This window comes from Protomyctophum bolini, assembly GCF_963924005.1.
Source record: "Protomyctophum bolini genome assembly, chromosome: 15".
NCBI lineage: Eukaryota > Metazoa > Chordata > Actinopteri > Myctophiformes > Myctophidae > Protomyctophum > Protomyctophum bolini.
In genome coordinates, this window is record NC_137876.1 from 9853226 (window position 1) to 9869814 (window position 16589).

Genomic DNA, 16589 nt, shown 5'->3' on the forward strand with positions numbered 1-16589 from the left:
TTACCAGCTCTCCATCCTATAGAATGGAACCAAATGGATGTCAAGGACCCCAAAAATTATATTTATTAATATGCCTCTGCCCCCCCATCTGAAAATATTTACTTCCAGGGACCTCCCCAGAAGCAAAGATTTGAGTTAAAATGTTCACTCTGTAATAATATATATTCAAAGATTTGAGGCGCATTTTCACGATCTTTTAAAAATAGCAGACCTACAAGTGCATAGCTTGGCACTTTTCAATAGCTAAAGTATAACATAATGCTTTAAAACACCAAAAGGGGTTCCCGCGCAAAATGGGTTTTAACATGTTATTGTATTTTGTATGTCCAATTCACACACTGACCTTTTGTAGATCTGTTATTGCACTGTGACCTTGTAGATGTGTTATTTTGAATATGTGTTTTTATACATTTCAATGGAACATTCTGCAGCAGCATAATGTTGCCTACTTTTCCTTTTGGTATACTTTAAGTAGGCCTACATCTGGGGGCACGGTGGCACATGCAGTCGGTAGTGCTGTCGCCTCACAGCTTGGTTCGATTCCCTCTGGAGAAGCTGTGGGCACTGGGGTGTGTTCTCTCCTCCGCGCCGTCAGTGCCCATACCCAAGGGCAGGGTTGGCGAAAGGGCCTTTCTGTGTGGAGTTTGCATGTTCTCCCCGTGTCCCCTAGGGTAGGTACCTTCACATGTTCTCCCCGTGTCCCCTATAGGGTAGGTACCCTCACATGTTCTCCCTGTGTCCCCTATAGGGTAGGTACCCTCACTTTGTTGCCCCAATTTTTTTTTTTAAAGACAAAAGTGGAATGAAATATTTATCAGTTATTATGGTGGTACTTGGAGAGACAAATATTTTCTTAGGTGGTACTTCAGTATAAAAAGGTTGGGAACCAATGTGCTATACTATAGTATGCCTGTTCGATAGCCCATGGTCAAAAATGGTGAAAAACGAGTATTTGAGAAATAGACGAAAATCACTCAGTGATTTACGTCTTTTTTTTCAAATCCTCAAAGATGATGAAAAACGGTGTGCTATAGTATGCCGTCCAAGGCCATGGGCTATGGGCTGAACTTGAATCCACAACCTGTGGCTCACATAGACAGCAGCTTATCACAGAGAGCCACCACATGCTCTCTGAGAATCTCTGCAGCTTTTCATTGTTCTTCAAGGTGTTATTCTCCAAAATGTGATCCACAGTGAAGAGTATAGAAGGAACTCAGCTAGACTTGAACCCACAACCTGTGACTCATATGGATGTCGTCTTAACAAGGGTGCCACTGAGCTCTCTGTGATTTTGTCACTTTTCAAATGGGGCCTTGGGATCATGTACAGAGCATTTTAATGGTGTTTTCTGTGCATCAAAAAGGCAAAGAATAAATATACTTTATTTCAGAAGTCTTTTCAATCATTCTTTAATTTGTTAATACAAGTTTTACCTCATTTCAGTTTAGTGAATAGTTTTACAATTGTTTCACAATGTAGCTTATTTTAGTGCTTCTCATTTTACAATGAGCTTCTTTAAGTGCATCACAAAATATATTAAAAAAAATCATATTTATGTAACACTGTTAGTTTCCCCCCACATCATTGGTGTGAAAGTCTTACTGTAAAATAACATTTGTATTTGAATGTTCCCAGTCGAACACATCAAATATCTCAATTATTATAGTTTTTGGGAGGCCTTGAGTTGCTTCATTAACGGCCGCGCCAATGGCTACGCACTGAAAAACAAAAACAAAATGAATAAATTAAAATAAACAAACAAAAAACATCAAGAAATTAGTTCAAATGTTGTAATAAGAAAGCTAGGGATGGGACGATAATATAATATTGTGAAGGTTTCATGTGATTACTGTGATAATATCGTTTAACAATATTGCGATAATTAAAACATGCTTAAAGATTAGCCAAAGTACAGAGACAACTCTGTCCAGTTGTATGACGGACAACTTTACCATACATTCATCTTCCGTGATATGATTACTGCATGTGTTTTCTTTTTTTTAATCACAATTATTAATCCATTTTGGACGGGAACCCCTTTTGGTGTTAGCATTATGTTATGCTTTAGCTAGCGGCGCGCTACGAGCTTGTAGGTCTGCTATTTTTGAAAAATATGAATGGAAAACTGTCAGGATGTAGAAGACATTTTTAGAATCTGATCTCAGGTCAGAATGGGTTAATACATAAATAAACAATGTTTTACTTACATCTACACGTGGGAAGTTCAGGGCTCCATTGTCCATCGATGCCACAGGATACGGTGGTGGACCCCAGCAACACGTAGCCCCAGTCACAGTGAAATGACACGGCGTCTCAGTGCTCGTAGGGCGGCCTGAAGGCCCCCGTCCGGGAGGCGTGGAGCACGTCGGGGAGGACGGGACAGGATATGTCTGGAGAAGGAGATATTCAACAAGCATCCCTCAGTGACATTAATAATAATAATAATAAAACTTTATTTGTATAGCACCTTTCATGACATGAAATGCAGCTCAAAGTGCTTTACAGAGCAATGGAGAAAAAAAGAAAAGAAAAGCAAGGCATAAACATTAAAAAAAAAACAAGCAGTAATGCAGTGAGGACATGAATAACAAAAATAAATAAAAGATCAATTAAAAGCAAGAGTGTAGAAGTGGGTCTTGAGCTGTGCTTTAAAAATGTCTACAGAGGCTGCCTGTCGAAGGTACACATTGTCAGTGTCTGCCCAGGCCTCTTTTCCACCAAAATAACTTCAGTTCAGGAACTGGTTCCGTTCTAGACCCTTGGAGCCTTAATGGTTCTTTCACGGAACCGGCGGCCATTTTTTGGTTCCAGTTCCAAAAACCAGTGTTTAGATTTCTGAACCAATTCATTTTCAGTGTAAACACTCTGAGCTGGTTCAATATTAGGTGGGGAAAAAATAACCGCCTCAGTGTCATGTTGGAACATCTCAAATGGTATGACCTCCGGGAATTTGACCTCAGGGAAATCAAACTGCAAGTATACGGCTGTCACAATTAGGTCAAATAATGTGTGATTAACAATGGTTTCTGTCCGGACATTATGCATGAAAAAATATATATATATTTCTGTAAACAAGGTGCACAGGGCAGATATGACAAACGTGATCGAAATAGTACGTAGCTCTGCAAGCTCAAAACGCATCACGGTTTTGAGCTTGTAGATCTGCTATTTCCTGTGACAGGCGTACACAGGTATAAAGTATTCACTTTAAAAAGTATGTTTGACCTGTTCTCAACAAAGCCATGTGTCTACGATAATGCCTAGCAAATGTGATTTGACCTAAAAATTGTAATGGAAATATTAGAATGCCACATAGAACAATCATACATTATTAGGGTGTTTCTCATCCGTCCATCCAGTCTTTCACCATTGAGCTAATTCTGACTGAACAGCAGCTGTCAATCTAACAGCTGAGTCTCCATGCTTACTATACCACAAGTAAGACGCGCAAACGCGGGGAAGCGAACGCAGCTCGTATATATTTGTGGTTTTTTAAGATTTTTTTTTAAGTTATTTTTTTTAAGTAAAGTTTTTATAAGTTAAGTTTTTTTAATTTAAGGTGTGTGTGTGTTATTTTTTTTAAGTTACGTTTTTTTAAGGGGTGTGTGTGTGTGTGTGTGTGTGTGTGTGTGTGTGTGTGTGTGTGTGTGTGTGTGTGTGTGTGTGTGTGATACAGCTGCGCCCTCTGGTGGCGGGCAGGTGGTGTAACAGCGGGACAGACAGACAGACAGACAGACAGACAGACATGATCTGCAGGGTCTCGCAATCACTGCGTTCGCAACTATTGGCAAACAAGTATTTGTGTAACTATCCCATTTAGAACAGAAACAAGTCTAGCAGTAGGTGCCACCTATGCCTTCCTCTCTCAACCTACAACCAAGAAAGGACATGTTGAATGACCACCTGTTACTGACTGTCTATTTCATTGTTGGGAATAAAGGGGGGTGATTTCATTGATGCTGGGGGAGAGAACTGGGACGCAGTTAATGCTACCACTTTGCTGTACTGACTGAGAACTCTGAATAAAGATGACGATGCCTGAATCTTGAGCCGGAGTCCTGTTTCTGATGCTTTTCGTATGCTTGTCAATATTGAGACCATTAATAATTGCCGCTACAAAATCCGAGCCAACATCACGTGGTACCTTTGCATGTGGGGGGTTGGGAACTCCAGGTTCCGTCCTTGGTGCACCAGAGCTGCCTGTCCCCGCTGAGCGTCCCTTTACGGCAGCGGTAGCTCACCACGCTGTGGTACGTGTAGGTCTCAAACGCTCCCGACATCACTGCATCAGACACCGACGGCGGCTCTGGGCAGTGCACGACTGGAAGACACCGGAGGTGTAGAGCCTATTAGTTTTATCAGCATTATTCTTCATTAATTCATTTGTGTTTTGTCTTTGTCTGCTGGTTCAGGTTGTCATTAGTTTCAGTGTCAGTTTTTGTTTATTGTAATGACTCAAAAAAGGTTGAGAAATATAAAGCCATTTACAAAACATGAACAGTTAAAACAAGCACTGCTGAATATGGAAGATTAATTTAATATCCTCCTGAGATACCATAGTAAAAGAAACCTATGAAAATCAGGGAACTAAAACGTTACCAAGAAATGTCTTCACCAATATGTTTCTAAAGGTGTCTAATAACATGTACTAAAAGTTTGAAATTCAACTCCTGTGGCAAATTTCCACAAATCTGATGAGGTCAGCACATTTGGGGTTTAGCCCAATGAGTGTTTTTAATACAGTTTTCAGTTATTTTCTTTTTAGATTATATAATTGTTATGTCTAACTATTTTCCCTCTAAATTCTAGTTGATTATTTTGTTAGTTTTATACTAAACACTGTATATTATCATTATTACCTTCAAAGACAGGAACTCGGCCGTCCCACACTCCTGAACTCATGCAGTTCCTGGATGTGTAGGACAGAGTAGGACAAATAAATTAAACACATGGACCACAGGTCAGCAATGACACATAATGTACCGCATATAAGTCTCCATTTTCGTCACCGCTAAACCCCTTATCCCTAAAATTATTTGCCTTTTTTTTTTTACTATTTTGAAAAACATTTTTGAATAGTTCAACTAGCCAATCTACATTGACACGTTGTGAGCTTGTAGACTGGGCATTTTAACTAGTCAAAATAGTAAAAAAGGCAAATAAGTTTAGGGATATGGGGTTTAGTGGTGGAAAATGGAGCCCATAGTGTTGAGTTTGACAGCATTATTATTATATATATATATTTTTTTATCCCACGATTTTCCAACCCATTTTTTTCACCCAGTGTCAATTATCTAATGTAATCCTGGGCGCTACACTTCCTCTGCCAACCTGGGGGGGGGGGGGGGGGGTGTAGCGGACCCAGCTGGCAATAAGGAGTTGGAGATCGACTGATGAATGTTACCATTTTATTTGTAAACTGTCACCGTGAAAACTGAAAGAAAAACATATAATCAGAGTTGGGGTCCGTTACTCTTAAAAGTAAGGCACTACATATTACATATTACTTTTGAAAAAAGTAATGCCTTACATTACTTTATTACTCCCTGGAGAAAGTAACTAGTTACATTACTCGTTACATTACTTTTGCGTTACTCCATAAAATTGCCTGTCGCATTGTCACATAATTTACCACTTAACAAATCTTTATAATCCTAGGACACAAGATATTTCTTTATGCTCTTTACCAGGTTGTGGAGGAATAAAACAAAATGGGCCTTTCCAAAACGGTCTAGTGACTTTTTCTATGCAAACTTCTAATCAATTCTTCAATCAATCAAATCAAATATATTCAAATAAAAATAATGAGACTGAGAGAAATCAGTAGCCTATATGTTCACAGTGCTTTAGGATCCCTTTCTTTATGATGTGGAGTTCCCTGCTCCATTCTCATTAAATGTAGTTTTTCATGTCGGCATATTTGGTTTATTCATCTCTGCATTAAGCACACATTCTACAACAAACAAACTGACTGGCAGTGTTGCCAGGTTTTGGAAGAGAAACAAGCAGCCATGTCTATGAAAACAAGCCCAAAAGAAGCCTGACTATAGGATATTATAAAACAAGCCCAAAGTCGCTTATAATAAGCGGACATGGCAACAGCCCAACGTCTGCTCCGTCTCTGTGACAGTGGGAGACTGGCTCGCTGTGTGGAGCAGAGCAGTGCTCCTGCGGAGATTTTAATACCGAGACGACGTAAATGACAGTTATGACACAAGCGCTGTAGGCTATATCGAACAACGGACATTGATGTGTCCGGCCAGAGGTGGGAGGAGGACAGGTGGGTCTAAAACCGGACGTCTGGCCACCCTACGAGTCCACGACAGTAGCGAAAAGTGCTGTGCTGCTGCTGATCTGACACCAGTTTGACATGTTCTAGTCCGCGACTCCAGCGCACCATTACTTTTCATGTTCAACTCATCTCCGTTGTGTGCATTATTCTCCAAGTCCAAATTAAGCAACACTGCTGAAAGCAGCCACATGACGCAATTAAGTAACGAGTAACGGCAGCGCTAAAGCGACCAGTAACTGTAGTGTGATTATCAATTTTGGAGGAGTAGTGTCGTTATATTACTCGCTACCGACCAAAGTAGTGTCGTTACAGTAACGAGATTTTCCGTTACTCGTTACACCCAACTCTGCATATAATACATCAAAGATCAATAAACATCACATCAATAGCGTCACATATCAGTACATCATATATATAAGCAGTTTCATAATATAAAAGTAAATCATATTTATTTTCAGGAAACAATGAAACTCCAAACAAACATTCAGTTTCAGTGAACAATAACAAGAAAACATCAAAAACAATAATACCTTTTTCCCCTTCCAGCTAGGCGCTAAATCATTGAGATGTGAACTGCTCATCTCTCTCAAGGTCCATTCTTGTGTTCTCTCAAAGTTCCATGCTTGTGTTCTCTCAAAGTTCCATGTCCATGCCAAACAATTCCTCTCCCTGCACCTCTCCCAGCTGGATTTAAATAGCCCTCTGATGACAGCCGGAAGGAGCTGGCTGGCGCTTCCGGCCATACTCTTCAAAATAAAGTTCAGCCTTCTCGGGGTCCGTTACAGGGGGGGGGGCAGCAGACTGAGCTCATGCTTCCTTATATGCATGAGGAGTCCAAGCTGCTTCGTTTCACCTGACAGGGAGAGTTTCCCTGGTTGGATGTAGCGTGTGGAAGGAACACGTTATTCCGGCCAGTTCCTTTCCCCTCCATCAGGCCCCCCGGCTGGCCAGGTGGAGGTAGTTTAGAGACCAGGATGACTGCATGTTTTTGTGAGGGTACCTACCCTAGGGGACACGGGGAGAACATGCAAACTCCACACAGAAAGGCCCTTTCGCCAATTGAACCCAGGAGCTTCTAGCTGTGAGGCGACAGCACTATACCGACTGTGCCACTGTGCCCTTTGACAGCAATTTTTGATTTAGCTTTAGTCACAGTCTTTTGAATACAATTTAATTTAGTTTTAGTCATATTTTAGTAATCTGAAATGTTTTAGTGTTAGTCTAGTTTTAGTGCTCAGCTATGTGCAAATTAATCTTTTTTTCCCCAATACTCTAGAGTATACTCTTATTTTGAAGAGATTGTCCACCGGAAGTCTTATATTTGCTAGTTTAGATTTGGCAAAAAACACTTACTGATCGCTGATCGGCGACTTTCATTTCATACTGCCTGTTTAGGCTATTTCAAGTTGATTTTCAACTCTTTTTTGGATACCCCGATCACAAGGGAACGTGGTCTGCACTAGTCAACTACAATGCATGTGTCTTTTGCGTGCCTTAAGGTGACTGCTCAGTCAGTGACAGTAGTGCTGTATTTTGTGAATGCCTTGGCTGCTAATGTGAAACATATGAACCCCAGAAATTGCTTAGTCATTGACCAAATAACTATAAGGAGGAGGGATTTTAGAGGAACACGCTATTGGTCGCCAGATAGATGATGCTTTTATTCTCCAGCTCTCCAGCAAAACGAGTATAATAGTTGCAGTTGATTCACAGAAAGTTGTGAGTGTCAGAAAACTATGGCGACCAACAATAAGGTGAACGTCTGGATAACTTTGATTTAACCATTGGTTTTTAAAAATGTGCTGTCTGCTTTGTTTTAACATTTGCTTTGTGTTTAGCCTGTACTTCATGGATACTTCAGGAGCTCCTGTTCTTGGAGGGTTAGAATAGGTAAGTAATGTATTTCCCCCATTATTATTAATTTCGCCTGAGCCTCTATACTCACCTTTTACTTAAACACAAAACCATATTTAATGTCATGTGTGCCAGCTTTTGCCCTCAAAGGTATCGATTATGACCATGTTCCAGTCAATCTAATCAAAGATGGAGGTCAGCAGGTACAGTTGATGAGATGTACTAATCTGACACACACACACACACACACACGCGCGCGCATGGCCACAAACATGCACGCACGGCCCCACACACACACACATACACGTTTATAACTGCTATTTTTCTTCTAGTGTCACACCACATAAATGGGTAACAATATTTGCATAAACATCACAAGTATAATAACTGTGGTAGTAAATAGTAATATTCATGTTCTCTTTCTACTCAAGCTTACGGATCAGTATAAGGCATTAAACCCGATGCAACAAGTGCCTGCTGTGCAAATAGATGGCATCACCCTGTCTCAGTCTGTGAGTCTTCAAAATGCTTTTAACAATGAAAGCACAACAAAATGCCTAAGTGTTAATTTAATTACGAAAGGGTCCATTTCTACAATCCGAGGAGTTTCATTAAAACTCAGTATTTGTCTGTGTGATTCAACATTTTCTCTGCTCTCCCAGCTGGCTGTGATCCAGTACATCGAGGAGACCAGACCAGGACCCAGGCTTCTGCCTGCAGACCCCAAGAAACGTGCACAGGTCCGAATGATCTGTGACATCATTGCCTCTGGAATACAGCCTCTGCAGGTGAGTCCACGGTGACACTGTGGTAAAATGGATTCCCAATCAAACCAAAAACTGCCTCCATATTAATGCTCTTAACCAGACTGATGAGCATCATGTACATCACTGGTGGATGTGCCAATACATTGCCCTTAACCATTTAAACCCTAGTGTAACTATTCTGGGGGGAACATTCGATCTACAAGCTCATAACGTGATCATAACGCAACACGGTATTTGTTTAGTCTTGGTGGGATCAAAGACATCAACGACTTTTCTCAGGACACATTAAAGTTATGGGGCAGTTTATCACAAACAAATGATGTAATTAAAAATGAAAGTTTTGTTAGATGGAGATCTAACATTAAGCAATGCCAAGTATAAGTGTATGTACTGTAGAAGGATTCATAATAGGATCAGACACACATGAACTTAAAATGAAATTACAAAAAATATTAGAAATAGCTGACGGATGGCGTTGTTTTCTTTTTGACTTGCAGAGTTCATTGTCTGCTTCCTGATTGTGTTTCAGAATCTGTATGTTATCCAGAAGATTGGAGCAGAGAAGATGCAGTGGGCACAGCATTTCATAGAGCGTGGTTTTCAAGGTGGGTAGAGAACTGCCTTTATAACATTACTTTAAAAATCACTTTAGACAGTCTGCTCATGAGGCGTTTATTACTTGGCTAACCTGGTGTACATTCTCAGCTTTAGAGCCCATTCTGAAAGAGACAGCTGGGACATACTGTGTAGGGGATGAGGTGAGGGGATGATATCAGAATTACAATAATACATACTGTACTTCACATATCGTTGCTGTCGGGTGGAAACCTTGTATGTCCAAAACTTTACATTACTTTTCCAGGAAAAAACCTGTGTTCCAATGGATCAAATTAGTTAATACTTTTCATTGGTAATACATGCGTCCTAAGACTTAAAGGAGCACTTCACCTATTTTCAACCGTATTGTAATTGGTCCTTACTAATGCTCATTATAAGATAGCACAATTTATAGGGGTGGCTCAGGAAAAAATAAAACTTGATACGGAGATACAAGGTGTCTGCCCAACAGTGACAACATATATATATATTAGTTTAATGTATGGCTGTAGTTTAATTTGGTCCATTAACAAAGTTCTTCCTTCTCAGATATCCATGGCTGACATCTGTCTAGTCCCACAAGTGTACAATGCTGAAAGGTAACCAGTTATTCAATGATAATATAAACATTGGTACATTTGTTTCTAATATAAAAAAATAGCTATTGCTTTTCCATGAATGTCACGTCAAACAAAAATGTAACTTTTCCATGAATGTCATGTCTCCAACAGATTCAAAGTGAATGTCGGGCAATTTCCAACAATCAAAAGGATTAATGAGACGTTGGTGGAAGTTGAAGCTTTCAAAGTGAGCCATCCGTCTTGCCAACCAGACACACCTGCTGATACTTAAGATTGTGAGAAATGTGTCATTAGTCTTGCATAGCCAGACGATCGGATATCTCTGCCTACCAACTATAGCCTGGATACATTGTAGATTCATTGTATGGGCTTGGATGGCCGGGTGAAGGGAACTGGTGATTATGCTATGGCCACTGCCATCACCCAGATTAGGGTTCTGCGAATTGTTCTCCGAATTGTTACCACCCCTCTGGCCCTCTCTAGACCAGGGATAGGCAACCTTAGGCACGGGTGCCAACATTGGCACAGTGAAGGGTGATCACAGGCACACGTGTGCGAGAGAGGATTTTTCTTTTTAAAATAACATTAAATGAAGCTCTGTCAAATGCATGCAAATCCTACACAATTCTACATTCATTCAAACTGAACTGTGACTGGGGAGGGAGGGAGTCTTGGAGATACTATAGGCTGGTTATTAATAATGATTATTACAATGTCCTGATGTGAAAGAAAATAGTCCGGAAGAAGAAAGAAATGTCGTTATATTTATGGGCAATCAACGGTGTCATAATTCAACATAATGTTGACATGGCACACTAACTATCAAGAAAATAAAAACACAACACTTCAAGTCAAAGAGGTTAACGACCCCTGCTCTAGACCACAAAACATTGTCACCCGATTTATTAGTAGGCGGAGATCTCGATAGTCTGGTTATGTGTATTGCATACAATGTACATTGTAGAATAAAGTCCTTTGATAGTCATTCTGTTTCAGTGTCTACATGACAAAAATATTATGTTGTATGTTACCCTGGTGGTCAGGTGTATGAAACAAAAAAAAAGTAAATATCTCTGTCACGAAGGCAATGGGGAAATTGTTTTCACCTATTTGTATGTTACACACTGATGTCATCAATATGACCTTTGTCTTGGCCAAATAGGGCATAGCAGCGGTCATTTTATGGTTCCACAATTTTACTTTTTCCCATGGAGATTAATTATTTTAAGCCTGGAACCAAGCCATGCATCCAGGCTCCTGGTGAATCATGAACATCACACATTTGATGTTTGTTGTTTTGCGGTTAAAAACTAAATTGTGACACAGTGGAAATAATGTAGCCTTTGTGTATAAAAGTATATGAAAAAGTGTATTTTCATATTTTATTTTAACCAGAGGTTGTAAATGGTTTGTGATGTTTTATACAGAACTGTTTTTTGCCCAAAAATGGCACTGAACCAGCTCAAAAATAGTGAAAGGTACTGAAAACAAGTCTTTTGATGAACAATCAATATGGTTTTATTCACCTTGCAGAGTTCACAAGAAAGTGGTTCCAACAAACGGCATACAAAAAAAAGAAGTATATACAGCCCACTGGCCAGGTTGGCTCTATCTAGGTCTGCTCTGCACCCTGTGCAATCCTACATTGATTGCCCGGGCAGTGGCAGGTGCTCCTTATAAAGGCTAGGCCCCTCCCATGGACCAAACCAACCCTGGATTGATTCCACAATCATACCAGTACAATTGATTCCACAATCATACCAGTATACCAGTGCATTCCCAATGTCCAGAGACATCACAATTCATAACATATTTTAGTGTCACATAATATTATAAATTATCTAAATATGATTAAAGAGTTCTCTAAACAAACCCTCCCACTGTTGGCATGTTCCCCATACCCCACAGTAGTTGCTCCCTTCAATGAAGTCAACAATCAATTATCAATCAACAAATGCACAATAAATAATGTCAAACTAAACTCATTTTCTGCAAATTCAAACTGTTGGTTATCTTCAGTCTCAGTGGCAGGGTGAACTGCCACAGATGCACCGAAATGGAAATTCTTGTCCGATACGTTACTTTAAAATAACAATTCGGCTACTGACACCGATATTCATTTAGTTTTTAAGGTTATTTTCCCCTTTTGTCACAGGGAAAAAAATAAATCAAACTGTTCAGAAATACAGCTTGGTAACGTAGCCAGTGCAAAATTGATGCTTATCAAAAACAGATATAGATTATACTACCATCGGTTAATGTCAGCTTTATTTGTCGATATCGATATTGACCGATGACGTCACTGCATCCCTATTTTTAAATATATTTTTGGAGCCTTTTCAGCCTTTGATAGACTGACAGGAAATTGGGAGAGAGAGATGGGGAGTCACAAGCAGCAAAGGTCATCAGGATCGGAATTGAACCCGCAACACGCTAAGCAGCCTAGGTGGCCGGACGTCTACGCCAGCCTTCCGGGCTGGTGCATTCCTTATTTGAAGGTATGCAAGAAGAGTGCCTCTATGTAAAATATGCTTTGTTGTCCAAAATAAAATTAGAAAAATGTGATATCACCATTTACAGACTAAGGGTCAATCCTCACGTAACCCAGAGAGGCCCTGAACCCAACTTTGAGAACCACTGTAGGGTATGCACTTCCCCATGATGTCTTTTGACCAATCACGCATGTAGGGAGAATATAAAGCCTTAATGTAATTCTCTGCAAATTCCATTACTTCATAGTTAGCTTGACTGAACAAAATGCTCTTGCAAGGCCACAATAAACTGCAGGCAGGCCTAATGAGACAGAACCATTAACCAGCCAAACATGCACTTTCATAAGGCAAGTCAATGTGTCCATCCAAAAGACCAACTAGCCCGCTTAATTGAAAGGGGTATTTCACGTAAACACATCTGGGTGTCAGTGTGCACCCCAGATATATTGAACAGAGTCCCATTCAACATAATTAGAATCACTGAAAACACATCCCTGGTTCACGACATTGTCCTAATGCATGAAATGATCCCCTCATGCATAGACGATGTCAACCACCAGAAGCACAGGCGTGCTTTCAATTAGTCTTATAGCCCAACATAACAGTCTGGGTGCACACAAAAGCTGAGATGTTAAAATGAATGTGTCCTTTAGTTTTAAAAAATCCCTCTTGTTCTATCCAATAATCCATCAATCCAGGTTAAAAGTACTGTACATTTTATTTCATACAAATAAATCACATAAAACCAATAAAACATTAAAATACATTATATATAATTATAGAGGAATCTCTATATGACACTTTAAGGCATCATTGTACAGTCCACAGCCATCTGATCCGCCAAACACCAAGACCCTGCACTCGATATCCACAAGCTTGTTCTTCCTCCACTTCTCATTTCGCCTCCGCTTCTCATCATCTGTAAGGATGGATGTGCTCAGATGGATGAGACTGTGTCCAACAAGAGGTTTGTCGCCAAGAGGTGATGCTTTTAATGAAGTCCACATGTTGGTGTCTGAGAAGAAAAATAAAGTGTTACAGTCTACGAAAATAATACATCAGCTATTGATACAAGAAACCCAGCGACTCAGAAAATGAATAGTGTTTTGTGATTATAAATTGTCAAGTATATTAAAACCATAATTAAAATCCTAACAGACCGAATCGTTTAGTTAAGACATGCAGTATATTGTTACTGTTGTGTAATATATATATATATATATATATATATCATCTCAAATTCATATTCCAGTTTAATAAATGCCCCATTTCATCATGACAAAATATAGCAAAAAGCCAATCTACAAGCTCACATTGCGAGAACGGTCACATTTTGGACATACAAGGTTTCTATATGCTCAACACAAGGAGTAAGTAGCAAAATCAGGATTATTATGTCAATGAGTAATTAGACCGTAAAAATCAGGAATGTTGGCCTCTGAAAGTTAACACTTTCAGTATACAGTATTCTGCCATCTGAGAGAAAGGGTTAAGCAACAATCCTCACCTATATTGAAGACATGAACATCCTGTAAAGTTCCAATAGAACTTGAGCCTCCACTGATCAGAATCCTGTCGTTTGACACTGGAAGTGCTGCATGGAAGCTGTCAAAATAAATCACCTGGGTCAATAATATTCCTCCAACACCATTCTTAAAACTTATACCAATCACCAAGGGTCTAATAACAGCTTGGCTACCATGTGGATCTCAGATTAATGACATTATATTGACGTCTGCATATGGAGTCACTTGCCTCTTAATTGATTTAGACTAGAGTATATAATTCAAGTTCACAAAAAGTAAACTAGTATAAAATTAAAAAAACATAAAATCTGGGATTTACTTCATTGGCCTACTGGCAGCACACAAGACATTTGGCATTGATCGGTCCTGTGATTTTCAACATTAATCCCAGACAGCTCACCCCCTAGTCTGCGAGCCACACCTAGGGTTTGTGGAAGGTTCATCTTGACTTTATTGATTTATGATCTATTCGACGCTTTTATTGTTTGAGCTGAATTGTACAGCATTTTTAATCTGCTTTATATTTTCACTGTATGTAAAGCACTTTGAGACCTCAAAGTGCTATATAAATACAATGTACTTGCACTGTTAAAATAATAACTCCAGATACCGGCACAATTATTTCCGAAACAACAAAGTGCATTAACAGACATCTTGTGCGGTAACCTGCGTGCCATGTAGTACAAGCAAGTCTGTCCTAGAAAGGAAATACAGATGGGCATTGCAATAGCATTTGTCAAGGTTGAATTACATACGGTACTCACCCCCGTGGCAGTGGTGGCATGTTCTGATATTTCACAGCAGTGTACTCCATAAAACCTTTAATAAAAAAGAAAATAAAAGATCAAATTAGTGTGAAGATTAAGGATTGCTGTGGAAAAACATGACATGCCTCTCTACCTTACCAAGGTCTAGAACGTGGAGATCATTGAGGTAGGTTGCAGTCTTCCGGCCACCAAAGATAAACAGCTTCTTCGAGAGTAGAGTCATCGAGTGCCTGCTCAATACATAATTTTTTATCAAATCTTAAAATTAAATTAAAAAAATGGCAACACCACCTCATGACATTGTGTCAACTTACCCAAGCCTAGACAGAGGTGCTTTCCCCTCTATGATGGGCTTGTACCAGAGTTTAAATTCTGGGTTAAAGATGTAAAGAGCGTCACTGGTCAAGCCTGTCATAGCACCACGGCTTGGCTGGACACCACCAAAGACATACAGTTCTTTCTTGTAGAAGACTGCAGTGTGATGAGCCAAACAAGGAATGTTTCCAGCTGCCTAAGAGGGAACATGCACGTAAAAAGAAACTTCACTAGTGTCCCCATTTTGGGCATGTTACTATAGGCAAATATATTTTCCAAAACAGACCTAAACCTCCACAATGCAATATGTTGTGAGACAAAGTATAAATCAGGCTCAAGTGGTGAATAGAAACATTTGCTAGCTACCATTACTAAAGTACTGAAAAGTTAAGTAACCACAAGGTTTATCTTTTGTGACAAACTCACAGTGACAAGCTCCCATTTCCAGCTCAGAGTATTTAGAATGTAGAGGTCACTGTATCTGTGTCCCTCCCCCAAGCCACCATACACATAGACCAAGTTGGATTCAGGGTCATAGGTTACAGAGTGGCCAGTGGCAGGAGGTGGTATAGGTCCAGAGGCAGAGGAATTCATGGGGAACCAGTGATCATTATCTGAGGAAGATACAAAAGCCATGTAACAAAATATATAAATGTAGCAGTCTTACGATACAGTATGATACACACACACACACAGCAAAAATTAGCAATATAGATCTATTCAACACTTTGTGATTCTAGCTAGTTGTCTTTTACATGGTTGAAAAAGACTGTTGAATTATCAGGTATCCATGTGTGTGTGCGAGCCAGTGGAAAAGAAATTTCCCTCATATAAATTAACTGACCTGTGTCAAGCTTCCACAGAGAATCCTTGCAAGGAGTTTGACTGGTCGCCGACGTCTCCCCTCCAATAACAACGGCTGTATGATGATCAGTCAAACACATGCCATGTCTCCAGCGTGCTGATGGACACACTGATAGACAGTCTGCACCCACAAGGTTTTCCTTTTCCAGTTTGGAATCTCCTTCATGCTCAGAGATCTCTTCTTGGATTTTTCTTCTAGTTCCTCCAAAGATCTTCATTTTCTTGGGGCTTGGACCTTGTTCCGTGCCTTCAATTGAACTCCACATGGTCTGGCCTCTCCTTGCAATTCCAGCAGTCGTATCCTTTAAATAGATGGATCATGGAAGGACAAAAACAAAGAATCAGTTATTCAGCCCACATGACTACAGTAATATTAAATGTTATTTACCAGGAGTCTTCCTTACCCGTGGCCAAGTAAGACGCTGATCACTTGCCAAAGTGGAGTCATGGGTTCGAGTTCTGTCAGCTTGAAACTCAGAATGGAAAACACCCAAAAGCGAGGGGGGAGATTTCTGGTCGGTCGGACACGCACAC

General features: G+C 39.9%; 3 protein-coding genes across 4 annotated transcripts; 1 reads left to right on the forward strand and 2 right to left on the reverse strand.

Annotated features, from left to right (window-relative positions):
* Nucleotides 1-1392: 1392 nt before the first annotated feature.
* LOC308329341 (complement decay-accelerating factor, GPI-anchored-like) lies at nucleotides 1393-6895 on the reverse strand. Its single transcript, XM_080783597.1, has 5 exons — nucleotides 6823-6895; nucleotides 4860-4909; nucleotides 4145-4321; nucleotides 2208-2390; nucleotides 1393-1718 (listed from the first exon to the last, which is right to left on the reverse strand). Exons 2-4 carry the CDS (start codon nucleotides 4900-4902, stop codon nucleotides 2314-2316), a joined length of 297 nt encoding a protein of 98 aa, XP_080639723.1. The 5' UTR covers nucleotides 4903-4909; nucleotides 6823-6895; the 3' UTR covers nucleotides 1393-1718; nucleotides 2208-2313.
* Nucleotides 6896-7649: 754 nt separating this feature from the next.
* Nucleotides 7650-11299, forward strand: gstz1 (glutathione S-transferase zeta 1). 2 transcript variants are annotated; one of them, XM_080783178.1, is made up of 9 exons: nucleotides 7650-7791; nucleotides 8131-8182; nucleotides 8282-8349; nucleotides 8578-8658; nucleotides 8809-8934; nucleotides 9443-9518; nucleotides 9619-9671; nucleotides 10060-10109; nucleotides 10242-11299. In XM_080783178.1, the coding sequence occupies exons 1-9, from the start codon at nucleotides 7765-7767 to the stop codon at nucleotides 10360-10362; spliced, it is 654 nt and encodes a 217-aa protein (XP_080639304.1). In that variant the 5' UTR covers nucleotides 7650-7764; the 3' UTR covers nucleotides 10363-11299. The 2 variants fall into 2 exon arrangements, with proteins under 2 accessions (XP_080639304.1, XP_080639305.1); XM_080783179.1 differs by lacking the exon at nucleotides 7650-7791 and adding an exon at nucleotides 7806-8046.
* A 2060-nt stretch (nucleotides 11300-13359) lies between these two features.
* Nucleotides 13360-16321, reverse strand: LOC308329706 (uncharacterized protein; the record flags this gene model as incomplete). Its single annotated transcript, XM_080784203.1, has 7 exons — nucleotides 13360-13598; nucleotides 14091-14188; nucleotides 14874-14928; nucleotides 15015-15106; nucleotides 15191-15387; nucleotides 15618-15805; nucleotides 16036-16321. The coding sequence occupies 7 exons, from the start codon at nucleotides 16319-16321 to the stop codon at nucleotides 13360-13362; spliced, it is 1155 nt and encodes a 384-aa protein (XP_080640329.1).
* Between the last annotated feature and the right edge of the window lie 268 nt (nucleotides 16322-16589).

Excerpts from the sequence above, each read along its gene's own strand:
- LOC308329341 (XM_080783597.1), bottom strand. The coding sequence starts at position 4,902 with ATGAGTTCAGGAGTGTGGGACGGCCGAGTTCCTGTCTTTGAAG. Across the intron at positions 4,322-4,859 it reads CCGAGTTCCTGTCTTTGAAG|TCGTGCACTGCCCAGAGCCG; the intron begins GTAATAATGATA and ends GGTGTCTTCCAG. Across the intron at positions 2,391-4,144 it reads CCAACCCCCCACATGCAAAG|ACATATCCTGTCCCGTCCTC; the intron begins GTACCACGTGAT and ends CTCCTTCTCCAG.
- gstz1 (XM_080783178.1), top strand. The coding sequence starts at position 7,765 with ATGCATGTGTCTTTTGCGTGCCTTAAG. Across the intron at positions 8,659-8,808 it reads GCATCACCCTGTCTCAGTCT|CTGGCTGTGATCCAGTACAT; the intron begins GTGAGTCTTCAA and ends CTGCTCTCCCAG. Across the intron at positions 9,672-10,059 it reads CATACTGTGTAGGGGATGAG|ATATCCATGGCTGACATCTG; the intron begins GTGAGGGGATGA and ends CTTCCTTCTCAG.